Raw genomic sequence first — 27,947 nt, forward strand, 5'->3', positions numbered from 1 at the left:
TAGTTGATGATCCCTGCTATAGGGCCAATCATTGATAGATGTCGAACAATTAGGAGAATTCCACCTAAAGTAAGCTAAATAGTTATCACCCCTGAGCCAAGGTCAGCAACAAGTGATATCATATATACTGTAATTTCCAGGCTTGATGAGATCAACAAACAAGTAGGCCTAATTGACATGCGGTCATTGGGGAAGTTGTCTAAATATTGTCTACAGTCGCCCTCCAGTGACAAGCAACAGGAATGATAGGTGAATATTGCTCGGCTAGTTCTCTTTTCTAAGCATTGTTTTGCTATTTAGAGATAGACCTGTCGCCTATTTTGCGTAGTGTAGATGTTGAAATGTCTCAAAACTATGACTGAAAATAGTGCAGTCCGGTTTATCAGCATTGGTGGCATTTTATTTGCCATGGGCGTAGATCTACAACAAATATTTTACACCAACATATACAGTGTAATGATTAACTTATTTTCTAACAATAAACTGCTCGAGTCTCTGAGTCACATGGTGATTTTTGCTTCTCTCATGCTGCTTGGCACGCTGCCTATAGGGGATTTTATTTTCCATGTTTCTTGCAGTCGTCTCAACTTCCAACCTCGCACAGGTTGTCTCATGACCACATGAACATGAAAGTGAAAACAGCTGTAAACCCATGTGAAACCCCTGGTCTGGTAGGCTACTCACTGGTCCAGACAGTAGAGTTGCTCAGGTGAGTGAGGCTATATTACCTGAAATCTTGTGGTGTCTTTTGAATTGTGAAAGGGTATATTCTTGTAAACTAACTGTGTCTGTCTATATGTCTAAAATAAGAGCAGAGGATTATGCTATGGCAGATTGTTTTTACAGACTAGGCTTCATGCATTATGGTGCATTTGTCATGCAATTGAACTGTTTAGCCTCTGCGTGCTAAGTATTGCTCTAAAAATTGTGATGTATAGGGCAAAGCAGAGACATAGTTCAATAGATAAAGTTAACTTCTATTTACTGCAAATATCAACAAATAGGCTCTCTCGGGAAAATGTATGTTTGTTTTACTTATTAGTTTGTTATGAATATTCAAAAGCCAAATCAATTAGGTGGTACAGAAACTATTCAATGATTACCATTAAAGCATACTTTAATACAGACATTTACATGTGTCTACTGTTTACATACAAAGAAATCATAATAGAGAGGGAGTAGGCCTTCATGTGTTTTACTAATTAACCATTGCCTGCTGCCTCATTTGATTGTTCTTTGCCCTTGTCACACTGTCTGTCAGTCCTCTGGACAGTACCTTCCTGTTTCTGTTATAGGCCCTCGGACCAGTGCATACCAATAACAATGGTATTTTAGTGTAAACAAACTGTAATCCTACCCTGTCTGTACTCAGTCCTTCAAAACCAAACAGCCACTGGACCCAAAAGCTAGTCCCTCTCACAGGGTATAGGTTGTTTTTTAGGTTTTGATTCTCAGGTTACAGATGTAGGAACTTAATTTTAACCAGTTTGCTACAGCAGGAAAATAATCCTGCAGGTACAGGAAATGTGAATTATTATGTGGATTATAATTAAATTATAATTTTCATAAAGAAAAGTTAAGTCTGAAATGTCAAAGTGGAAATTACAAACTTCAGAAACCTTTTAAAACTCAAATACACTAGACATTTGATATTTTCTGCATTGCAGGAAAGTTCTCCTGCAACAGGGTGATCAAATTAAGATCCTACATCTGTACCTCTCATACATTCACGTCAGAAGTGGAAAGTCCATTCTTATCAGTGACTCATGGTAATTACAGGTTATACACAATGTATCCATAATATGATTCTTATGCATATAGGAATGCTACCCTTATTTTTAACTTGAGGTACTTTGCCAGGTCAGGTTGGTTACCGTGACGGCACACCCTTTCCCCCTTACCTTCCATAGAAAATGGCATGTTGGCTGTAAACATAAGCTTTGCTCCTGTTCCTGCTGACTGCTGTGACAGGCACCAAAAGTTAAAGGCACTTTTAACAACACATTCAACAGACAACTCCTTGCCTGAAACAAGAGACATTCGATGCCAAGCAGAGATCAGATGGCAGAGATTGGGGAACATGGGGACATAGAGGAGGTCAATGAAGCTCAGGGTCTAGAGGGGGACAGATCCTCCCTCAAATCCACCATGGAGAGGAACGTGAAGACACAACCTGACGGCCCGGTGAAGGAGAAGAAACTGGGGATGATGAAGCAATTCAGGGAGAGCATCAAGCGGGTTGGAGAGAGGAGTCCTCTGGCCTCAAACAGCAAAGAGTCAAAGGACAAATCCAATTCAGAACAGGGGGGACACGGTATTGACCCTGAAGTGACCTCTCCAACCCATCAGCTGCCACACCCTCCCTCACCATGTAAGTTTTCCTCAGATTTGTCCCTCTGTCTAATTAAATGAGTTATGAAATATGCTCTTGAGTCAAGAAATGGCTTCTCAAGGTCATGGGAAAAGGACGTCTCAGGAGACACAGAATGACAGTAGAAATGGCAGGAAGGACTCTCTTATGCACTGTATTGGGAATTTCAGCTGGACATGAGCCAGTCTGAGCAGGGGGCTTTCGTCATTTCTCAATTACTGACATTCCTATCTTAATGAAGTTTATACTAAACTCGGAAACAGCTGCCAACCAAGCAGGATATACACTAACATAATTAACCTTTGTACAATAACACCGATTTTTTTTATGACGAATCTGATAGAAGCTGCTTAACTAGTTGTCAAGGTTGTGTGACTTCTTCTGTGTGTGCGTATGCGTTTGTGTGACTGTGCGACTGTCCGTGTGATTGTGTGTGTACGGTCAGCACACCTACTATTACACTGCAAAGTAGTTTAATTACTAGCATTATTCAATGTCATAGAGATCAGCAACTTTCTCTTGCTCAGGTTTGAGTGCTGGTTCTCCTATGGCCTCTCCCCTGAAGGGTCTAGGTGGGTCCTTCCAGAGGAAGGAGGGAGGAGAGAGTGCAGAAGATTCACTACAGAAAAAGCACACCAGAACACGCTCAGGTACACCACTGTTTACCCAACCAACCAGAGCCTGTTCAATCAATGGTTGACAATAAATACTGTTCAAAGACAAGCATAAATACATATAATTTACTGAGAGAATTCTGGAGATCTCGTTGGGATATTCTGAGTCTTTGTAAGGTCTTCGTAATCTGTCATCTGTATTGTCCATCTATAGACCCATTGGCAATTGGGGACTCTCTTCTAAAGAAGGGGGCTTCCATCCGACGGAGTTTGCGACTTGTGGGGAATAAGAAGGACAAGACCCTCAAACAGGAGCAGCTCCAACCTGTCACTGAGATCACTGTGGATGAGAAGAGAGAGAGGGAGAATGAGAGGGTAGAGATAAAAGAGTCATACATACTCCCAGAGATACCCCTCACACCCGTCTCAGGTGAGGTTCGTTCTCTCTCTGTCTTTGTCTCTGTCTCTCTCTCTCCCTCATCCTCTTGTCCATTTTTATTTGTTTTAGCAGTAGAGATCACAAAATATATTAATTGTGATGTAAATCAATATGGTTGTGTCTGTGCAGTATGTGTGTATTAGGTATAACAGCATAAGCTTTTATGCATTAAGGTCTTTACTCTGTTTGCTCTTACACTCCAGTGATGCAGATCAATAAGCTGATTGGGATGGAGGTGCTGGAGGAGGCCTATCTGAACCTCCTCTCCCTGTGCCAGGAGTTCCAGCGGGAGAGGGAGGAGTGCACGGAGGAGGCCTCCTCTATGGAGCTGGCCAAGAAGGAGAAGGACATAAGGCTCCTTTACAATGCCCTGCGGGACAAGGTGAAGGAAATAGTGCGGGACTCCAACTCCTTTCCCTCTCGCAACAAGGATCTCTTGGTGCATGTGGCCCGCGTCATCCAGGAGGAGGAGAAGAGGGAGGCAGAGCCTGGGGGCGTGGTTGGGCCTGGGGGTTGGCGAGGGGCCTGGAGAGAGGCTGTGAGCGAGGGTGTACAGGCCACGTTGAAGAGTGTTCACTTGGACAGGCCCGAGCAGAATGCCTCCTGGCTGGCTATCCACCTGGGTATGCTGGGCAAGGCCATCGTGGAGGACTTGAAGAAGGTGAAGGGAGAGCTGCAAGGCTCTTACCCACCCAGCTTCAATGTGTTCAGTACCTATGTGAGCTGTTACCATGGTGCTGTCAGCCAGCACCTGAAGAGGCTTCAGCAGCAGGTGACAGATCTGAAGGACTACTACAGCCTGCTGGACTGGATCATCAATCACTATGAGAGGTGAGGAAGACTTAAAGTAATTGTCTTGAGTAAGAAGTGTGTGTATGTATGTATGTATGTATGTATGTATGTATGTATGTATGTATGTATGTATGTATGTATGTATGTATGTATATATGTATGTATGTATGTATGTATGTATGTATATATATATATATATATATATATATATATATATATATATATATATATATATATATACAAAAATATGACTCAAGATGATGAGTAGAATGGTATCTGAGAGACACCATCCCTGTTGAACAGTGAGAAGATAATGAGTAGTCCTTCATTGAGACCAGAGATGGAAGCTGAGAACATAGGCCTCTCCCTGGAGGAGGGTTTCCTGGACCAGCTCAAGGGGAAATACTGCATGCGGGCAAAGGTGAGAGATGGAACATTCCACTAAGTGACAGATGGATAGATGTTTAGTAAGAATTCAGGTTGAATGCAGGTACCACACTGATGAGCAAAATATAACGTTTTTTTAAACTCTTCTAGTTCTTTAGCCTTTATTCTTTTGCTTTCCATGTCTTTTCCAGGAGGACATGAGAGCTTCACTGGATAAAATATTAGAGCTTGAAAATGAGGACATGTGGATAAAGAAACAGGCACCAGAGACTGACGATGAACACTTCTTTAACTCTGACATACACATGGATATCTGGACGGTATTGTTTTGTCATGATTTTATATAATGCAATAGCATCATATCTCCATTAGAGGGCAACATTGCCTACTTAGTTACATTTTAATTATAGCGGCAGGCTACTATAACTCTGTAGGACTTGAAACTGATGTTGTTCTCTGTATAGAAAGTTAAGAGCAATGCTGTAAACTCCAAGAGGATTGATGTAAACCTGGAGATGAGAGTAGTCTGTTCCTGCCTTGAAGAGTTACAGCAGTTTCCCAAGCGGTATGCTCTGCAACAGTCCAGAGTCTGCTCTTTCTATCTCTATCCTAACCATTATTCACTGGAAACATAAAACTGCACCTTGTCCTTTGCTTGTTAATAACTCCATGACATTATCTCTCCTTCACTCTCTACATCTCCATAGATTTGAGACTGAATTTAGGTACTGCTGTAACAGTATGGAAAACCCTTCACTTTGGGCTGACTATCAGATAACCTACATCAACAGCTTTAAAGCTCTTAAGTAAGTCAGATTTCACTCTTCACTACATCTGGTCAACAACCCTCCCCCTTTCCTCTGCCGTCAACACACTGTAGACGGGAATGTCCTGGACAACAGTTGATAGACAGTCAGTTCAGCTTTCCAGACACTTTGGGGTACATTTACCAAAGGTAATGGTGTGAATAAATAAAAAATAAGACTGCAGTCTAAAAGATTGACCTGAGAACAGAAGTCTTGGCTCAGAAGACAAAGTCTCAGCATTTAACTAATTTTTGTATCTCAGGAATTTTATGCACTTTTTTGTTTGGACTTGAGCAACCGTATTTTAGTGGCATAATGTTAAACTTTGACCTAAATGCTTAACTTCACTCTGTCTGATTTGAAGTTGCACCTTATCTAACAGAAGTGGGATGGAAAACTGCGGCTATGAAATTACTATTTATTTCACAGGCATTTCCAGGAACCCATACTAGGTCATTTAGCGTGCCTGCAAGATTCTGTTCAAGATAAACATCGAACAATACACACCAATAAATGTTGAATTATGGTTAAATATGCATCTTATCTATCTTACAAAAATACTCAAACATACTCATAGCAGCACCCACCCGTAGCACGCGCTCCAGCAGGTGTAATTCACTGGTCACCCCCAGGGCCAATTCCTCCTTTGGCCGGCCTCTCCTTCCAGTTCTCTGCTGCCAATGACTGGAATGAACTACAAAAATCTCTGAAACTGGAAACACTTATCTCCCTCACCAGCTTTAAACCTCTTAGGGCTAGGGGGCAGTATTTTCACGGCCGGATGAAAAACGTACCCAATTTAAACAGGTTACTACTCTGGCCCAGAAAATAGAATATGCATATTATTAGTAGATTTGGATAGAAAACACTCTGAAGTTTCTAAAACTGTTTGAATGGTGTCTAAGAGTATAACAGAACTCATATGGCAGGCAAAAACCTGAAAAGAATTGAACCAGGAAGTGGGAGAAATGAGAATTGTAGTTCTTCTTTTGAACCCCTTGAGAAACTACAGTGACATAGGATTCACGTTGCACTTCCTAAGGCTTCCATTGGCTGTCAACAATCTTTAGAAACTGGTTTCATCCGTCTCCTGTTACCGGGCAGAAAATTGTGGCTCAGTCAATCAGTGGCCAGTCTTGAGGACAGGTGTCTCATGATGCGTGTGCACGCGAGTTCGCTGTTCGTTCTTTTTCTTCTGGGATGAATACCTATTGTCCGGTTGGAAAATTAGCGCAATTTTACGTAAAAAAATACCCTAAAGATTGATTATAAACATCGTTTGACATGTTCCTACAAAGGTAATGGAACTTTTGAACTTTTTGTCTATGGATTTGCGCCCACGCCTCATGGCATTGTAATAGTGTTCTGGATGGGCCAACAAAACGGAGGTATTTGGACATAAATGATGGACTTTGCAGAACAAATGAACATTTCTTGTGGAAGTGGGAGTCCTTCCGAGTGCATTCCGCCGAAGATCAGCAAAGGTAAGAAAATATTTTGAACATATTTTAGAGATTTGTCGACGCCGTGGTTGTAGGCTAACTGTATAGCTTAGCATTGAAGGCTAAGTTCTGTACTCAGAATATTGAACAATGTGCTTTCTCCGTAAAGTTATTTTGAAATCTGACAAAGCGGTTGCATAAAGGAGTAGATTATCTATAATTCTTTAAATAATTGTTATAAAATTTTGTCAACGTTTATGATGAGTATTTCTGTAAATTGATGTGCCCATTCACCGGAGGTTATGGGGAGAATACATTTTCTGAATGTCACGCGCCAATGTAAAATGTTTTTTTGGGATATAAATATGAACTTGATCGAACAACAAATGCATGTATTGTCTAACATGATGTCCTAGGAGTGTCATCTGATGAAGATTGTCAAAAGTTAGTGCTTAATTTTAGCTGTATATCTGGTTTTGTGACGGCTATCCGTGCTTGGAAAATGGCTGTGTTTTTTTTGTTGCTAAGGTGCTATCCTAAAATAATCTAATGTTTTGCTTTCACCGTAAAGCCTTTTTGAAATCGCACAATGTGGTTTGATTAACGAGAAGATTATCTTTAAAATGCCGTATAATACTTGAATTTTAATTTTGAGATTTTTGTGTTTTGAATTTCGCACCGTGCTATTTCACTGGTTGTTGTCCAACCAAATCCTGTTAACGGGATTTTATCTCGAAGGGGTCCTCAAGAGGTCACCAGCTTTAAGCACCAGCTGTCAGAGCAGCTCACAGATCACTGCACCTGTACATAGCCCATCTATAAATAGCCCAAACAATTACCTCATCCCCTACTGTATTAATTTATTTATTTATTTTGCTCCCTTGCACCCCAGTATTTCTACTTTCTACTTTGCACATTTACCTACTGCAAATCTACAATTCCAGTGTTTTACTTGCTATATTGTATTTACTTCGCCACCGTAACCTTTTTATTGCCTTTACCTCCCTTATCTCACCTCATTTGCTCACATTGTATATAGACTTGTTTTTGTACTGTTTTATTGACTGTATGTTTTGTGGCAAAGAAGGGGGTCGAGTGATAAATGGCAGACATGTGAGGGCAGAACTAATAAACGGGCTCTGCCCGATCACTAAAATGGCCACCCCGATCAGAACTACAGATGACAAAATGGCCGACTGCCAAAACTATAATTCCCAGAAGCAAGGGGAACCCTCAGAAGGTGGAGCCGACCCACAGATAAAGGGTCAAGAAAAACCAGGAAGAGAGAGAGAGGGCGGGAAGGATCTATGAACCATAGAGAAAGAGACAATCTACATTGGCTGGATTTACCGTATACGAGCTGGACTGTTTTGGACTTATCTGTTGGTGTTTTAGACCTGGACCTACCGAGAACCAGATTTGTGTACCGAACCCTGCTATCCTTGACCTTACCTGTGGCCTGGGTGGACCAGGACAGAGAAACAAACACACTGTTACTGTCATGTTCGAAAGAACTTTCATTCTGGGCTGACTTTGGTGACAGTTTCCCACTTAATTTGTGACAAACGCTCCTAACTTTGAAGAGGTTTGCCACACGTGGTGGCAAATGTGGGCACTGGATTAACCATACCGCTGGTTAGGTAGAAGAAGGGAAAAAAAATGTTTAGTTAGCACTCCAAATGGGAGTTCGTTTTTTTTGTGGCTTTGTTTGGTTAGGACAGTTTTCTCAGGAAAATGAGTATGGAGGGAGCCATACAGGCCCTGTTACAAGCGATGGCCGCCCAACAAGAGGCAACTAGAGCTCAACAAATAGCTCATCAGGATGCAATGCAAATGTATCAGGACACGTTACAGGTCCAGCACCGCACCAACCAGCTGCTCGGAGAAGAGCAAGAGAGAAACACCCGGGAGTTAAGAGAAGGCCTAAAGGGGCTAGCGGACCAAATTGGTGGCTAAGTTACAAGCTGCAAATACCCAAAGGCGGGCCAATCATTTTCTTTAAAAAATGAAAGCGCAGGATGATGTGGAAGCATATCTTACCACCTTCGAAAGGACGGCAGAGAGGGAGGATGAAGTGGCAAACCTCGTTGATAATGAACAGCCCAGTACTAGTGGGGCTGGGGTCGATCTGAATCCAGAGGACGACTATCTAGAACCAGTAGACCTGGCAGGTCCTAACTTCGGGACGGCCCAACACCAGGATCCAACCCTGCAGCAAGCCAGAGCAGAAGTGCAGGTCGTAGATGGTACTCCCATAAATGATGGGATGATGCCTAATAGTTTTCCCCACTTCATCATGAAAAATGGTTTGGTGTACAGAGTCTCAAAAATAGGGGTTGATGTGGTGGAACAGTTGTTGGTCCCCACCCGGTACAGGAAGACAGTACTGGATCTAGCTCATGGGCACATTCTGTGTGGACACCTTGGTATCGATAAAACCCGAGACCGGATTGTAAGGAGATTTTACTGGCCAGGAATTCAGGCTGAAGTGGCTCGGCATTGTGGAGAGTGCCCGGAGTGCCAGGTAACAGCTCCCCGACCAGCGTTTAGAAGCCCGTTAGTGCCACTCCCCATAATCGAAACGCCATTTGAGAGGATAGCGATGGATATAGTGGGTCCACTACCCAAATCCGCCAGAGGGCACCAATACATTCTGGTCATTCTAGATTATGCCACTCGCTACCCAGAAGCCATTCCCCTTCGGACAATTGCTTCCAAAAATATCGCCAAGGAACTAGTGCTATTTTTCACCAGGGTAGGGGTCCCAAAGGAGATCCTTACTGACCAGGGGACCCCCTTTATGTCCCGCCTTATGGCGGACCTTTGTAAATTGTGGCAGGTGAAACAGTTGAGGACATCGGTTTACCATCCACAGACGGACGGGCTGGTTGAGAGATTCAACCGGACCCTGAAGTCAATGCTCAGAAGGTAATCGACAAGGATGGGAAAAACTGGGATTGCATGTTGCCATATCTGATGTTTGCCATTAGAGAGGTTCCTCAAGCCTCGCTGGGGTTTTCTCCCTTTGAGCTGGTAAATGGGAGGCACCCCCGGGGAATCTTAGACATCGCCCGGGAAACCTGGGAACACCAATCCACCCCGTATATGTCACGGTTGTCGTAGGGTAAAGCGGACCAAGATGCAGCGGGGAAATATGCTCTCATCTTCTTTTTATTTAAACGGACAAGAAGGTGAACCAAAACAAACACGTACACAACAAAAACACAACGACTAATAACAGGCCGGTAAGGCAACAAAGCTAAACCTAGCACAATCTCCCACAAAATACCAACACAAACACATACCTATTTATAGGACCCTCAATCAGAGGCAATAAGAAAACACCTGCCTCCAATTGAGAGTCCAACCCCCAATTACCTAAACATAGAAATACATAAACATAGAACATTGCCCAAAACCCGGAATAATAAATCAAACACCCCACTAAACACAACCACCCCGAACCACGTAAAACAAATACCCCCTGCCACGTCCTGACCAAACTACAATAACAAATAACCCCTATTACTGGTCAGGACGTGACAGTACCCCCCCCCCCCCCCCCCAAAGGTGCAGACCCCGGATGCACCTCACACAAATAAACAAAATTACCCCAAAATAAATCCCCTAAACTAAAGGGAGGGAAGGGAGGGTGGCTGCCGTCACGACGGCTCCTGTGCTACACCCTCCCCCCTCCCCAACCAACCTATAGTGGAGGTGGCTCAGGCTCAGGTCTATTTCCCCCACCCAACCTGTCCACCCCTGCTGAATGCTCAAGGCTGTAGAGCGTCTCTGGGAGCTCCAGACTGTTAGCCGACTCTGGAAGCTCCAGACTGCAGGCAGACTCACTCGGCTCCGGACTGCAGGCAGACTCACTCGGCTCCGGACTGCAGGCAGACTCACTCGGCTCCGGACTGCAGGCAGACTCACTCGGCTCCGGACTGCAGGCAGACTCACTCGGCTCCGGACTGCAGGCAGACTCACTCGGCTCCGGACTGCAGGCAGACTCACTCGGCTCCGGACTGCAGGCCGACTCACTCGGCTCCGGACTGCAGGGCGTCTCTCTCGGCTCTGGACTGCAGGGTGTCTCTCTCGGTTCCGGACAGCGGGCCGTCTCTCTCGGTTCCGGACAGCGGGCCGTCTCTCTCGGTTCCGGACAGCGGGCCGTCTCTCTCGGTTCCGGACAGCGGGCCGTCTCTCTCGGTTCCGGACACTCTGGACGAGGCGCTGTTGCCGGAAGTGCTGGACGAGGCACTGTCGCCGGAAGCTCGGGACTGGGCTGACGCACTGGAAGCCTGATGTGTGGGGCTGGTAGTGGAGGTACCAGACTGGGGACACGCACTTCAGGGCTAGTGCGGGGAGCAGGAACAGGACGTACTGGACTGGGCTGATGCACTGGAAGCCTAGTGCGTGGGACTGGTACTGGAGGTATCAGACTAGGGACACGCACCCCAAGGCTAGTGCGAGGAGCGGGAACAGGATGTACTGGACTGGGCTGACGCACTGGAAGCTTAGTGCGTGGGGCTGGTACTGGAGGTATCAGACTAGGGACACACACTAAGGCTAGTGCGAGGAGCGGGAACAGGCTGAATTGGACTGGGCTGACGCACTGGAGGCCTGGTGCGTGGTGCTGGTACTGGATATACCGGGCCGTGGAGACGCACTGGCGGTCTCGATTGCACCTCCTGCACAACCCGTCCTGGCTGGATGCCCAATTCCCCCTGGCAAACGCGGGGCACTGGCACTGCGCACACCGGCCTAAAAACACTTGGCCTCTCCACAGTACGCAATAACCTGAAGCACGGGACCTGTCCAGTCAAAGGTTGCTCAACAAAAGCACAGGGATTTGGCTTGGGGCTTAATCCTTGCCCAGCCAAACTACCCGTGTGCCCCCCCCCCCAAAATAAATCTTGGGGCGGCCTCTCCACCTTTACCTGCTTCCCAGGCAGGCTGTCACAATGGTCCAGTAGTTGTTCCCACGTCCAGTCAATCCTTGCCTCTAATACCTCCAGCGACCAGGATGCCATTACCTCCCGAGCGCGCTGTTTTCTCCACTCCAGGTGCTGCTCCCAACAGTCCACCCGTTGCTCCCTCCTCCGCTGCTTGGTCCTTGGTTGGTGGGAGATTCTGTCATGGTTGTCGTAGGGTGAAGCGGACCAAGACGCAGCGGGGAAATGTGCACTTATCTTCTTTTTATTTAAACGGACAAGAAGGTGAACCAAAACAAACACGTACACAACAAAAACACAACGACTAATAACAGGCCGGTAAGGCAACAAAGCTATACCTAGCACAATCTCCCACAAAATACCAACACAAATACATACCTATTTATAGTACCCTTAATCAGAGGCAACAAGAAAACACCTGCCTCCAATTGAGAGTCCAACCCCCAATTACCTAAACATAGAAATACAGATGACTAGACTAAACATAGAAATACAAACATAGAACATTGCCCAAAACCCAGAATAATAAATCAAACACCCCACTAAACACACAACCACCCCGAACCACATAAAATAAATACCCCCTGCCACGTCCTGACCAAACTACAATAACAAATAACCCCTATTACTGGTCAGGACGTGACAGTATACTAGTGTCATAGAGCATGTCACGGCAATGCAAAACAGGATAGCCACAGTCATGCTCATCGTCAGAGAGCACATGAGACAAGCACAAGAGCACCAGCGGCACACTTATAACCGGCAGGCTACCCTGAGGGAATTTCAACCGGGAGATAAGGTGTTAGTGCTGATCCCCACGGTAGAGTGCAAACTACTAGCCACATGGAAAGGACCATATGAGGTACTGGAGAGAATAGGAGAAGTTAATTATCGGATCCGACAGCCAGGTCGACGGCCCCAGGAACAGATCTATCACATAAACCTGTTAAAAGCATGGAGAGAGAGAGAAACACTAATGGTCACGTACCCTACACACACTCAGGAGACAGCTGAAGTAAATATTTCACCTACTCTGTCCCCAGCACAAGTACAGGAAGTAAAGACCCTGATCCAGAAAAACAGAGATGTGTTTTCAGAGGTACCCGGCCGAACTGAGGTTACAGCTCATGATATCGTTTCCCTACCAGGGAGAAAAGTGAGCATGAGGCCATATTGGGTACCTGAGGCTCGACAGGCAGCGATTAGAGCAGAGATAGAGAAAATGTTGACAGCTGGAGTGATCGAAGAGTCACATAGTGAGTGGTCTAGCCCAATTGTGATGGTCTCCAAGCCCGATGGGTCTTTGCGGTTCTGTAACGACTTTCGGAAGGTAAATGAAATCTCCAAGTTTGATGCCTACCCCATGCCCAGAGTAGACGAACTACTGGAGAAAATTGGTAAAGCTCGGTACATTACGACCCTGGACCTGACAAAAGGGTACTGGCAAATTCCTCTGACCCCCCAGGGCCAAAGAAAAGACAGCCTTTGCAACCCCTGATGGTTTGTTTCAATACACCGTCATGCCATTCGGCCTACACGGGGCCCCAGCCACCTTTCAACGGCTCATGGACAAGGTCCTAAAACCGCACCAAGCATATGCCGCAGCTTATTTAGATGACGTGGGGATCTACAGCCCAGATTGGGAATCCCACTTACCCCGGGTGCAGGCAGTGTTAGACGCCCTTAGAAAGGCAGGGCTCACGGCGAACCCTGCCAAGTGTTACGTGGGGTTAGAGGAAACGGAGTATCTGGGATACACCGTGGGAAGAGGATTAATCAAACCCCAACGTAAGAAGGTGGAGGCAATTAGAGAATGGCCGAAACCAGTAAATAAGAAGCAGGTTCAAACCTTTCTAGGGCTGACCGGGTACTACCGGAAGTTCATCCCAAGTTATGCCACAGTGGCCGACCCACTCACCGACATGACTAGAGCCAGAGGGCCAAACATGGTCAAGTGGGATGAAAGGGCCACCAAAGCATTTAGGACATTACAGGAGGCCCTCTGCTGTAATCCAGTGCTGGTGGTACCAGACTTTGAGAGAGAGTTTGTGGTTCAGACGGATGCCTCAGAGGTCGGCTTGGGAACAGTGCTGTCCCAAGAGGTAGAAGGGGTGGAACACCCCATCCTGTTTTTAAGCAGGAAGCTGGAACCACGGGAAACCAACTACTCAGTTGTTGAGAAAGAGGCGCTGGCAGTAAAGCAGGCTCTGGAAAGCCTGAAATACTACCTGCTGGGGCGCCACTTCACCCTCACCAGTGACCATGCACCACTCACCTGGATGCATAGGGCTAAAGAGAAGAACGCTCGGGTGATGCGGTGGTTTTTGAGTCTCCAACTGTTTCACTTTGACTTGAAACACAGAGCAGGAAAGGAAATGGAAAATGTGGATGGGTTATCCCGCATGCATGCATATTTTGCTGCAGTAGCCCGACCTAGGGGGTCGGATCTAGGGGGGGAGATGTGTGGCAAAGAAGGGGGTTGAGTGATAAATGGCAGATATGTGAGGGCAGAACTAATAAACGGGCTCTGCCCGATCACTAAAATGGCCACCCCGATCAGAACTACAGATCACAAAATGGCCGACTACAATTCCCAGAAGCAAGGGGAAACCTCAGAAGGTGGAGCCGACCCACAGATAAAGGGTCAAGAAAAACCAGGAAGAGCGAGAGAGGGCGGGAAGGATCTATGGACCATAGAGAAAGAGACAATCTACATTGGCTGGATTTACCGTGTACGAGCTGGACTGTTTTGGACTTACCTGTTGGTGTTTAGACCTGGACCTACCGAGAACCAGATTTGTGTACCGAACCCTGCTATCCTTGACCTTACCTGCGGCCTGGGTGGACCAGGAAAGAGAAACAAACACACAGTTACTGTCATGTTCGAAAGAACTTTCATTCTGGGCTGACTTTGGTGACAGTTTCCCACTTAATTTGTGACAAACTCTCCTAACTTTGGAGAGGTTTGCCACAGTTTGTTTTACTCCATGTGTAACTAACTCTGTTGTTGTATGTGTCGAACTGCTTTGCTTTATCTTGGCCAGGTCGCAGTTGTAAATGAGAACTTGTTCTCAACTTGCCTACCTGGTTAAACAAAGGTAAAATAGAAATAAAAAATGCAGGCACGGTGACACACTATCATATTACTTTATAAATTAAAGTGAAACTATTGAAGACCAAACCCAGCTAGCACATAACGTTCTCAGAACCATGTGTTTCCATGCTTCAAGATAGTTTTGATTACGCGGACTGGGATATGTTCCGGGTAGCCTCTGAGAATAATATTGATGAATATACGGATAAGGTAACTGAGTTTATCAGGAAATGTATAAGAGATGTTCTACCCACTGTGACTATTAAAACCTACCCAAACCAGAAACCATGCATAGATGGTAGCATTCGCACACCCTGGTTCGAATCCAGGCTGTCTCACAACCAGCCATGATTGGGAGTCCCATAGGGCGGCGCACAATTGGCCCAGCGTCGTCCGGGTTTGGCCAGTGTAGGTCGTCATTGTAAATACGAATTTGTTCTTAACTGTCTTGCCTAGTTAAATAAAGGTTAAATAAAATAAATACATTAAATAAATACAAACTGAAAGCGCAAACCACCGCATTTAACCATGGCAAGGTAACTGGGAATATAGCTGTATACAAACAGTGTAGTTATTCCCTCCGTAAGACAATCAAACAGGCAAAACGTCAGTACAGAGACAAAGTGAAGTCTCAATTCAACGGCTCAGACACGAGACGTATGTGGCAGGATCTACATACAATCACGGACTACAGAGGGAAAACCAGCCAGACACCGACGTCTTGCTTCCGGATAAGCTAAACACATTTTTCGCTTCTGTCATCATGAAGTGCTTTGAGAGACTAGTCAAGGATCATATTACATTACCTGACACCCTAGACCCACTTCAATTTGCTTACCGCCCCAATAGATCCACAGAGGATACACTGCTTTATATCATCTGAACAAGAGGAATACCTATGTAAGAGTGCTGTTCATTGACTACAGCTGAGCCTTCAACACCATAGTACCCTCCAAGCTCATCATTAAGCTCGAGGCCCTGGGTCTGAACCCCGTCCTGTGCAACTGGATCTTGGACTTCCTGACGGGCCGCCCCCAGGTGGTGAAGGTAGGAAACAACACCTCCACTTCGCTGATCCTCAACACAGGGGCCCCACAAGGGTGCATGCTCAGCCCCCTCCTGTACTCCCTGTTCACCCATGACTGCGTGGCCACGCACGCCTCCAACACAATAATTAAGTTTGCAGACGACACAACAGTAGTAGGCCTGATTACCAACAATGATGAGACAGCCTACAGGGAGGAGGTGATTGCCCTGGGAGTGTGGTGCCAGGAAAATAACCTCTCACTTAACGTCAACAAAACAAAGGAGCTGATCGTGGACTTCAGGAAACAGCAGAGGGAGCACCCCCCTATCCACATCAACGGGACCACAGTGGAGAAGGTGGAAAGCTTCAAGTTCCTCTGCATACACATCACTGACAAACTGAAATGGTCCACCCACACAGACAGTGTGGTGAAGAAGGCACTTATTTACTTACTAACTTTAATGTCCCCATGGGGAAATTTTGTTATATAAAATCCTGACAGAAAATATTTACACAAGAAGCAACCTAATATTACACAGTCAAACTCTGTCATTTAGTAAGTTCATATATATGACTTGAAATCACTGGCCACTTTAATAATGGAACACTAGTCACTTTAATAATGTTTACATATTGCACATTACTCATCTCATATGTATATACTGTATTCTATTCTACTGTATTTTAGTCTATGCTGCTCCGTCATTGCTCGTCCAAATATTTATATTTTCTTAATTCCATTCCTTTAGATTTGTGTGTATTGTTGTAAAATTGTTAGATATTACTGCACTGTTGGAGCTAGAAACCTAATTATTTCAATACACCCACAATAACATCTGCTAAACATGTGTATGTGACCAATGAAATTTGATTTGATTTTGCATACAACTTCCCACAATGTTCTGGAAATGGTACAGGATAGTTGCTTGGCTTTGGAACATTCTCAGCACATTTAAGAAACTTGACAAAATAACATTATTTACCTGGTATTTTATTACTTTGACAGAAACATCCAAACATGGTTTAATTTAATAAACATTTTGATGTTTTCGGAATATTCTCCAACTGGTTTGACATTGGGAATGCTCTCAAATAGTTCAGAGAATGTTAAGAAACAACGTTCTCCTGTGGGAATTTCAATACTTCAGCATAACGTTTCCACCAGGTTTCCTCATGGTACTATTTAAAGTAACATTTATGAAAGCATTCTATAAAAAAAAACATTAGTAACATTAGTAAATGTTATTGTAAAACAATTGAAAAACATATACATATCCGTTCTCAGCGTCAACAAAACTCTCTATCCTTTATCTTGTTAAGTGTGTTCAGGTGTCTTGGCCGCCGACTAATTTGCCACGTCTGATCTTAATAAGTACTTGTTTCCTTTGAAATGGGGTCTGTTTGAATAGATTTAAAATTAACAGATTTGTATGAGTAAAAAAAAAGAAGCTTGCTAGCTCCATCCTGGTGGTGCAGTAGACTAATTCAATGGATAGAGAACAGAAGATCACTGACGGTGTCCCACAATGAAAATAAATGTGTTTGCATGATTAATGCCTAAGCAAATTAATTTCCATGGGTCCTATCTGTGCTTGGAGTTCAAAACAGTTAACCCAAACGAAGCTAGCAGTGTTCTTAAAAGTCTTATTGTAACATTCAATAAAAGTTTTAAGGGAGTAATTTAAAAAACTCAAAATAACTTAGAATTTAATAATAAAATCTCCCAGAAAAACATTCAGGGAACCATAGTAAAAACGTTCTAAAAAAAATAAAAAAAATATTCAGTTCTACTGGTCAAGAAATGTATGGCTTCGTTCCCAGAACCAATGGGAAACCAAAAACGTACGTTCCCACAACTTCCAAGGAATCAAATGTGCTAGCTGGGAAGCTGTTTCCAGCCAACAGGCATCTCTGGAGTTTACCACTGCTTGTCTAAAAAGAGAAACACCACATGGTTTCCGGGAAACTAAGCTAGCGTAAGAGAATTGCCTGAGTAGTTCAAGCTCTAAAAATAAAAAGTCCCCCTCGCTCCACATTCAAAGAGCTGGTAATGCCACTGAAACAAGCAACATGTCTCTGTCAGTAAAAAAATGAGGAACACAATATTAGAGATGGACAGAAACAGTCAAAATTCTCTCCTGCAGATTTAGTTATTCATGTTCAAGGAGACAGGAGACTCAAAATAATGATGGTCAGATATAACTTTATACTGTTTATCCTTATTTCCTAAAAAAAAAACACACAGTTGAAGTCGGAAGTTCACATACATTTAGGTTGAAGTCATTAAAACTTATTTTTCAACCACTCCACAAATTTCTTGTTAACAAACTATAGTTTTGGCAAGTCGGTTGGGACATCTACTTTGTGCATGACACAAGTCATTTTTCCAACAATTGTTTACAGACAGATTAATTCACTGTATCACAATTCCAGTGGGTCAGAAGTTTACATATTCACTAAGTTGACTGTGTGTCAGGAGAATTTTCAATCCCAATGATAATAACTAACAATCAATAAGATTTGACTAATCCCCAAGGTTTGTAAGACACTGGGTTAAGAATAATTGGCAAAGACTCAGCTTATGCAAAAGGTTCGTACAGTTTATTCAGAGAACGTTCTGAAGTCCATTATACAAAGACATTCATTTTATGCACACTCCCTACTTATGCACATACCTCCACACAAACAGTAGATATCCTACACACATACATACACACGAACAGTAGGTGAGTTGTATCCCTCCCCGGAGTTCTCACCACTGTTAATCACTACCCAACACTGTCTGTTCCATTCCCCCGAGATTAGAGGAACCTTGAGAGTTACTCCCTGTCCTCTCATAAGTTTCTCAAAGTTCTAGCTAGGTCGGGTCAAACACAGTCTAATTGTTCTCGATATTTTCTTAGGCACACACATACATTTCTCTTCCTTCCGGGTCTCTACTAAACCTTATCAGACTTACGTTTAGTACTTTAATTATTCATTATACATGCTACATAAACTACTAATTAGTTAAATTTCAGGGTGGCATTCTTTAATCATTACCTTTAAACATTAAATCATTACCTTATCACTGTGCCTTTAAACAGCTTGGAAAGTTCCAGAAAATGATGTTGTGGCTTTAGAAGCTTCTGATAGGCTAATTGACATCATTTGAGTCAATTGGAGGTGTACCATTGGATGTATTTCAAAGCCTAACTTCAAACTCAGTGCCTCTTTGCTTGACATCATGGGAAAATCAAAAGAAATCTGCCAAGACCTCCACAAGTCTGGTTCATCCTTGGGAGCAATTTCCAAATGCCTGAAGGTACCATGTTCATCTATACAAACAATAGTACGCAAGTATAAACACCATGGGACCACGCAGCCGTCATACCGCTCAGGAAGGAGACGCATTCTGTCTCCTAGAGATGAACTTACTTTGGTGTGAAAAGTGCAAATCAATCCCAGAACAACAGCAAATGACCTTGTGAAGATGCTGGAGGAAACGGGTACAAAAGTATCTATATCCACAGTAAAACTAGTCCTATATCGACATAAACGGAAAGGCCGCACAGCAAGGAAGAAGCCACTGCTCCAAAACCGCCATAAAAAAAGGTACCGTTTGCAACTGCACATGGGGACAAAGATTGTACTTTTTGGAGAAATGTCCTCTGGTCTGATGAAACAAAAATAGAACTGTTTGGCCATAATGACCATCCTTATGTTTGGAGGAAAAAGGGGGATGCTTGCAAGCCGAAGAACACCATCCCAACGATGAAGCACGGGGGGGCAGCATCATGTTGTGGGGGTGCTTTGCTGCAGGAGGGACTGGTACACTTCACAAAATAGATGGCATCACGAGGAAGAAAAATTATGTGGATATATTGAAGCAACATCTCAAGACATCATTCAGGAAGTTAAAGTTTGGTCGCAAATGGGTCTTCTAAATGGACAATGACCCCAAGCATACTTCCAAAGTTGTGGCACAATGGCTTAAGGACAACAAAGTCAAGGTATTGGAGTGGCCATCACAAAGCCCTGACCTCAAACCTTTCGAAAAAATGTGGGCAGAACTGAAAAAGCTTGTGCGAGCAAGAAGGCCTATAAACCTGACTCAGTTACACCAGCTCTGTCAGGAGGACTGGGCCAAAATTCACCCAAGTTATTGTGGGAAGCTTGTGGAAGGCTACCCGCAAAGTTTGACCCAAGTTAAACAATTTAAAGGCAATGCTACCAAATACTAATTGAGTGTATGTAAACTTCTGACCCATGGGAATGTGATGAAAGAAATAAAAGCTGAAATAAATCATTCTCTCTACAATTATTCTGACATTTCACATTCTTAAAATAGTGGTGATCCTAACTGACCTAAGACAGGGAATTATTACTAGGATTAAATGTCAGGAATTGTGCAAATCTGAGTTTAAATGTATTTAGCTTAGGTGTATGTAAACTTCCGACTTCAACTGTAGTTACACAAGCTAAACATCAGAAATTGTTAACATTCTTACAATCAATGTTCCATCTAAACTGCACACGTGCTCAGGCGTGCAGCTCCCCCGGGACTGCCTCGCAAGAACAAATATCAGCCTGTGCAGAGAAGCTCGAGATTGAACTTCACTCAACTTTCTAGAGTTTCCCCCTTAGTTAACACAATCAACATTTTCCTTGTGGGAATTGTGATTAAAACAACGCAATATTAGCATGTAGCCACGTGTGCGTATACATATTCTTTGCTAGTTAGTGAGTTATTAGCCCAGATTTAGATAATTTGTAGTCAGCAATGGGGGAGGGATTGCTTCCTACAAGAGCACAAAATGTTTTCATTTCTAGACGTCTTTGAAAAGCTAGTCAGGTCAAGATCTTTTTTTTGTCTTAAAAGGGCAGTGTTGTATTTTGAGACAGGCTTGAATAAGCTAAGTAGCCATTAGGCAGAGGGTAGCATCATTTGTCTGATTCTCTGTAATAATGGCATGGTAAAAATAATGCATTTTATTTTGTAAAGTGGTTTCTAGCATCAAACATCACCTAATTTTCAGTCACCTCCTTGTCCGAAGGACAAGTGGGTGAACAGGTTAATGTCAAGCCCTGCATGTTTATTTCAAAAGTCTCATGGAATGTAGGCCTACATTGAACACCACACATTGGCTGCTACTGTAGGCTGAATGATAGAACAGCTATTTTCATGTTATGGGATGCATTTTCTCCATTGCTTTTGATGGTAGGCCACTCTTGTAGGCCTACATTATGATCATCCACAGTATCCTAATTGACTACTGTCTGAAACTGTAACTTAAAGCGGGTACAGCCTCGGGGTTCACAGTAAATGCACACTGGAATTTGCACAGAATCTTCACAACGTTCAAGTTTGCACTCAGCAGAGATGAAATTTGCTCAGTGCCCCCCAAAAATGAAGTGAACATTGCTTACAACCCCTGTTGAAACCCTTCCCTTGGTCTGTTTCGCAATCGTTCGGGAAGTCTCGCAATGTGGCGCCTCTGGGTTTAGAAACTCTGTCGCGTAGGTGTTTATGCATGATAACCTGACCTAACCTCAGACCTGTTTCATTTCCCTTTTTCTCTTCCTCCAGGGAGCACATGGAGGGTTACAGAGAGAGCTGCCCGACACAGGTGGACCATCTCAGCAGAGAGGTGGATGGCTTGGTCCATAGACTGGTCCAGGGCCTGGAGGACCAGTTTAAGAATGATGTCAGGGTAGGTGAGGGGGAGAAGTTCGATTGACCTTTGGTCTTGTCCTCATTCTACAAATGTCCCTAAGTTGATCAGTGTGTTGAGGTGATTGACATCTTTCCTACTTGTCTCGGGTGACCTGGAAGTTACTTAGTTTGGTAGTCTACTGATTTCTTTGCACACGTTTCTGTAAAGGCTTTCTCTCAATCGCTCCTGCTGTCAATGTTATGGATGGGTGAACAAACAAATAAATTAATGAATGAACAAATTAGTGAGGGAATAGATGGGTTAATATGTGTCTGTTGCTTTTTCCAGCCTTACCTCAGGAGAATGATGACGAGGAAGTGGCTCTCCACAGATGAGGACTTCCAACAGCTGTTGAGCAGGACAGAGAAGCTTTCCCAGCGCTGTTCACAAATGAGACATCCATATGTACAGGTAAGGATTGGGGAAGTGCTGTTCATATTGTTTTAAATGCAGTATATACTATAGAGAAGTCAAAAGTTTTAGGACACCTACTCATTCAAGGGTTTTTCTTTATTTTCTACATTGTAGAATAATAGTGAAGACATCAAAATTATGAAATAACACATATGGAATCATGTAGTAACCAAAACAAGTGTTAAACAAATAAAAATATATATATTATATTTGTCACGGTTGTCGTAGGAAGGAGCGGACCAAAGTGCAGCGTGTGTCTTCCACATTTTATTTTCACTGTGAAACTATGCAATACATACAAATAAACTGAATAACAAACCATGAAGCAGAGTAGAAACATACACTAACTCAAAGACAATCTCCCACAAACCCAGGTGGGAAAAACACCTACTTAAGTATGATCTCCAATTAGAGACAACGAGGACCAGCTGCCTCTAATTGGAGATCATCCCAAACAAAACCCAACATTGAAATACAAAACTAGAACATAACAACATAGAAAAACTAAACTAGAAACCCCCCCTGTCACACCCTGACCTACTCTACCATAGAAAATAACAGCTTTCTATGGTCAGGACGTGACAATATTTGAGATTCTTCAAAGTAGCCACCCTTTGCCTTGATAACAGCTTTGCACACTCTTGGCATTCTCTCAACCTGCTTCATGAGGTAGTCACCTGGAATGCAGTTCAATTAACAGGTGTGCCTTGTTAAAGTTAATTTGTGGAATTTCTTTCCTTCTTAATGCGTTTGAGCCAATCAGTCATCTTGTGACAAAGTAAGGGTGGTATACAGAAGATAGCCCTATTTGGTAAAAGACCAAGTCCATATTATGACAAGAACAGCTCAAATAAGCAAAGAGAAATGACACTTCATCATTACTTTAAGACATGAAGGTCAGTCAATCCGAACAATTTCAAGAACGTTGAAAGTTTCTTCAAGTGCGGTCGCAAAAACCATCAAGCGCTATGATGAAACTAGCTCTCATGAGGACCGTCACATGAAAGGAAGACCCAGAGTTACCTCTGCTGCAGAGGATAAGTTCATTGGGGTTACCAGCCTCAGAAATTGCAGCCCAAATAAATGTTTCACAGAGTTCAAGTAACAGATACATCTCAACATCAACTGTTAACCTCTCTGGGCGTCCCACCTACTCAACAGCCAGTTGAATCCCGTGGCGCGTTATTCAAATACCTTAGAAATGCTATAACTTCAATTTCTCAAACATATGACTATTTTACACCATTTTAAAGACAAGACTCTCGTTAATCTAATCACACTGTCCGATTTCAAAAAGGCTTTACAACGAAAGCAAAACATTAGATTATGTCAGCAGAGGACCCAGCCAAAAATAATCAGACACCCATTTTTCAAGCTAGCATATAATGTCACATAAACCCAAACCACAGCTAAATGCAGCACTAACCTTTGATCTTCATCAGATGACACACCTAGGACATTATGTTATACAATACATGCATGTTTTGTTCAATCAAGTTCATATTTATATCAAAAACCAGCTTTTTACATTAGCATGTGACGTTCAGAACTAGCATTCCCACTGAACACTTCCGGTGAATTTACTAAATTACTCACGATAAACGTTCACCAAAAACATAACAATTATTTAAAGAATTATAGATACAAAACTCTTTTATGCAATCGCTATGTCCGATTTTAAAATAGCTTTTCGGCAAAAGCACATTTTGCAATATTCTGAATACATAGCCCAGCCATCATGGCTAGCTATTTTGAACCCCACCAAGTTTGGTACTCACCAAACTCCGATTTACTATTAGAAAAATGTGATTACCTTTGCTGTTCTTCGTCAGAATGCACTCCCAGGACTTCTACTTCAATAACAAATGTTGGTTTGGTTCAAAATAATCCATAGTTATGTTAAAATATCCTCTGTTTTGTTCGTGCGTTCAAGACACTATCCGAAGGGTGACGAAGGGTGACGCGCCCGACGCGTTTCGTGACAAAACATTTCTAAATATTCCATTACCGTACTTCGAAGCATGTCAACCGCTGTTTAAAATCAATTTTTATGTGATTTTTCTCGTAAAAAAAGCGATAATATTCCGACCGGGAAACCCTGTTTACGTTCAAAGACAGAGAAAATAAAAACATGGTGTCGCCTCGTGCACGCGCCTCAGTCTCATTGTCCTCAGATCGACCACTATCCAAATGCGCTCCCATAGTTTTTCAGCCAGGGGCTCCAAAGACATCATTCACCGGTTTGCCGCCTTCTGAGAGCCTATGGGAGCCGTAGGAAGTGTCACGTTACAGCAGAGATCCTCAGTTTTCAATAAAGAGAGTGTAGAAGCCCAAGAAATGGTCAGAGACGGCACTTCCTGTAAGGAATCTTCTCAGGTTTTTGCCTGCCATATGAGTTCTGTTATACTCACAGACACCATTCAAACAGTTTTAGAAACTTTAGGGTGTTTTCTATCCAAAGCCAATAATTATATGCATATTCTAGTTTCTGGGCAGTAGTAATAACCAGATTAAATCAGGTACGTTTTTTATCCGGCCGTGCAAATACTGCCCCCTATCCCCAACAGGTTAACACTTTTTTTGGTTACTACATGATTCCATATGTGTTATTTCATAGTTTTGATGTCTTCACTATTATTCTGCAATGTAGAAAATATTAAAAATAAAGAAAATCCCTTGAATGAGTAGGTGTGTCCAAACTTTTGACTGGTACTGTACACTCAATTAAGCAAAGGAAATCATGCCCCTGATGAACCATAGGAAGTTGGAGTCACTGGGAAAGACCCGAGAATTTCCTGACCTTACCATACTGGAACTTGACCATGCATAGAATGAAACATTATTTGAGTTGTGGCAATGGGAGTAAATGGCAGGAAAAGAGGGGGAGGAGGATGGGTGTCACTCAGATGATCAGTCATGGCAGTCACTTGAAAGCGAAAGAATAAACAGAAGACTTGCATGTCTATTTGTAATCCCTTTCTCTGGCCTCCACTGTGCCTGTCCTGTGTTCCTCTGCATCAGATGTTTGTGAGCAGCTTGCACTACTATGTGGTGAAAGAGTATGTCTCCCAGCTGATGAAAAACAACTACTCCTGTAAGAACAGGAAGCATGACAAAGCAGCCACCAAGATGAGGGTGCAGTGGAATGAACTCAATGATTTGTTTGAGGAAATGGTAACACTTCTTAATCCTGAATTACAAACTGAATTTTGGCCAATTTACATCCACACAAATTGTACTTTTCATGTTCATTCAACATTGTCTAAAATTGTAAATACTACAGTACATACATTTGTCTCAGCGTTATGTCTTTGTGCTTTGAGGAATGCTACTTTGAAAATTCAGTGCTATCATAAACAAATGACATGTGTTATTACCATTCATGACTAGTAGACACACTCATAATAATTTCCTCTTGTAGAAGACAACCCATGACTGGCTCCACCCAGTAGGAGACCACCTGAGTAACATAATTGGGGAAAAGAACAAGAGAAACATAAAGAACCACCTGAAACATTTAGTAGCGGACTACCCAGACATCAGGTAATCCAGCATCTTCCCGTGGACACATCTTGTATCTGGTGATTTTTTTATATTTAAAAAAAAAAAAATTTACTAAATATAATCAGAGTAAAAACACATCATATGAATTCTACTCTGACTGTTATGACCCTGAGAAGAACAGCAGTGGAAGATGAAGTCAGCGGTGTTCATCAGACAGGGGAAGGGTGTTGTCAAGGCAGGGACAGATTGAGAGCCAGATAGTGCTGCTCCAAATATGATAGAGAGCCGTGTTTATTCTCAACAGCAGGATGTAGGAGGGGGAGGACCAGCCGGGAGAGGGGGAGAGATAGAGAGACAGAGGTGAGAGACCCCCGATGAGGCGTGAACACTTGCGCCTGGTTTCTCGGAATAGGGCTTTAAGTGCTGTACTTTCCCAGGCAATTGCCTTAGTCTGGGTTTTTGTGAAACTCTCATTTAATTAGATTTTTTATTTGAACTCTAGTTAACTTCTCCAAATCGAGATTGACAGATAATATATATTTTTAAATAAATAAAAATAATAATAATCTTTAAAAATAAAAAAAATATATATATATGGTCAGAACAATATATATATATATATATATATATATATATATATATATATATATTTATTATTATTTGTCATGACAGCCCCATTAACAAAATTGAGTAGCTATCTGATTTGGTTCTGGGTGTTGGAATTATGGAATTTTAGACCAATACATTTCACAAAACATTTGACGGTTCATTTCTCCTGCTGATTCTCCAAGAGTGATATTCTGTACCCTCTCTCCCCTCTGTCTGCAGTAAGAAGCACCTATCGGCCGTGCTGTACTTCAGGGGCTTGGTGCGGGGCAGGGAGAAGCGGGTAATCCTGCAGTGTCTCACTGAGCTGAAGAAGAAACTAGGAACCTCGGGGAACACTGGAGATAAAAAAAGAGGCCTCTTCATTGATATGCAGGTCACCATCACCAATACAAACTGTCTGGCTAACATGCCTTTCTCCTGCCTCTCCTCTCTCCTCCCAGACAGCTAATCTACAGGCCTAGATACAGGAGCCTACCACAGAGATGGTAACCTAACCAAGCTGTCTGAGAAGGCCTGTGGAGGCTTATAAAGAAGATACTTTAGGATTACCAGTATGATCACTACGCAAAAAGAAAACATAGTCTAATGATTATTTAAATGTGAATGGACCTTTACATGGAAAATTTTGTTCATGAGGTCAAAGGTTATTTAAGACACCTCATTGATTAAGCATTCTTTTTTTTAAATATATTATCACTTTAGCCCACTGTTGTTGCAAAAGAAAGCTGAGAACATAATTAATAATGGGCCTGGTGCTAAATGAACTCCATGGTAGGGCTCAAACTGTATGTTCAGTGTTGAATTAACTTTACCATTGATTTACCTATTTTCAAGCTATTGAAATGTGTCGCAGCAGTGCACATATTACATGTCAACATAGAAAAGACTCGCTTAGAAAGTCCCACGGTCCTGTTGTTTTGTGGTCAGAACAAGGGTTTCAAAATATCACATCTGATAATGTCATTAAACCGCAAACAAATACAAGTTTCTCCCATTGTTAGGGAAGTGTGAGTTTTTGTTCCCCTCTAATCATTTTTGGCCAATTTGACAGGGCAGCATGCAACACAAAGGTTTGTACTCATGTGTCTGCTGTCTAGTATGACTATAGATGAAGTCCATCACAATAAATTCATCCAACATCAACTGCAGGGTGTCACGACTTCCGCCGAAGTCAGCTCATGTATCCATTTGTTTTGTCTTGTTCCCTGCACACCTGGTTTTCATTCCCCAATTACACTACATGTATTTATTCCTCTGTCCCCCCCTCATGTCTTTGTGTAAGATTGTTTGTGTTATGTGTTTTTTTTGTACGCACTAGGCTTGCGTGCATTTTTCCCGTGTTATTTCACGAAGCCTGTTTGTATACAGTTGATAAGTTGTGACTGTTTTGTGCATTTTACACTTTGCCTTGTTGGCTGGAGGTTTTAAGACGCAGCTGTGTCCGTCTGTATCTCTCTCCTGCCGAAGTAAAGTGTGCGCCTGTTCACTATTCTCTGCTCTCCTGCACCTGACTTCAGCACAAGTACGCACACGCCTGACACAGGGATGGGGAACTGGCGGCCCGCAGCCCGCTTTTTGTAGAATACATTTTAAACAACAAAAAATATACAGTACCAATCAAAAGTTTGGACACACTTAATCATTCAAGGGTTTTTCTTTATTTTTACTATTTTCTACAATGTAGAATAATAGCAAAGACATCAAAACTATGAAATAACACATGGAATCATGTAGTAATCAAAAAAGTGTTAACAAATCAAAATATATTTTAGATTCTTCAAAGTAGCCACCCTTTGCCTTGAT

At 42.9% G+C, this 27,947-nt stretch overlaps 1 protein-coding gene across 3 annotated transcripts; it reads left to right on the forward strand.

The window, feature by feature from the left end:
* Positions 1-553: 553 nt before the first annotated feature.
* Positions 554-27,292, forward strand: LOC115162216 (exocyst complex component 3). Of its 3 annotated transcripts, none has more exons than XM_029713301.1 (14): positions 554-709; positions 1,861-2,371; positions 2,899-3,021; positions 3,200-3,415; positions 3,628-4,255; positions 4,520-4,637; positions 4,795-4,923; positions 5,068-5,168; positions 5,311-5,409; positions 21,491-21,614; positions 21,906-22,028; positions 25,053-25,205; positions 25,453-25,574; positions 26,364-27,292. In XM_029713301.1, the coding sequence occupies exons 2-14, from the start codon at positions 2,044-2,046 to the stop codon at positions 26,590-26,592; spliced, it is 2,493 nt and encodes an 830-aa protein (XP_029569161.1). In that variant the 5' UTR covers positions 554-709; positions 1,861-2,043; the 3' UTR covers positions 26,593-27,292. The 3 variants fall into 3 exon arrangements, with proteins under 3 accessions (XP_029569161.1, XP_029569162.1, XP_029569160.1); XM_029713302.1 differs by having other exon boundaries at positions 1,866-2,371; XM_029713300.1 differs by having other exon boundaries at positions 2,013-2,371.
* Positions 27,293-27,947: the final 655 nt, after the last annotated feature.

The sequence above is a fragment of the Salmo trutta genome, chromosome 25 (genome assembly GCF_901001165.1).
Source record: "Salmo trutta chromosome 25, fSalTru1.1, whole genome shotgun sequence".
Classification (NCBI taxonomy): domain Eukaryota; kingdom Metazoa; phylum Chordata; class Actinopteri; order Salmoniformes; family Salmonidae; genus Salmo; species Salmo trutta.

Bases quoted from the DNA above. Each gene is read 5' to 3' on its own strand.
- LOC115162216 (XM_029713301.1), top strand. From the start codon at position 2,044: ATGCCAAGCAGAGATCAGATGGCAGAGATTGGGGAACATGGGGACATA. The intron at 5,410-21,490 runs GTAAGTCAGATT...CTCTTCCTCCAG, and splicing joins AACAGCTTTAAAGCTCTTAA to GGAGCACATGGAGGGTTACA. The intron at 21,615-21,905 runs GTAGGTGAGGGG...TGCTTTTTCCAG, and splicing joins AGTTTAAGAATGATGTCAGG to CCTTACCTCAGGAGAATGAT.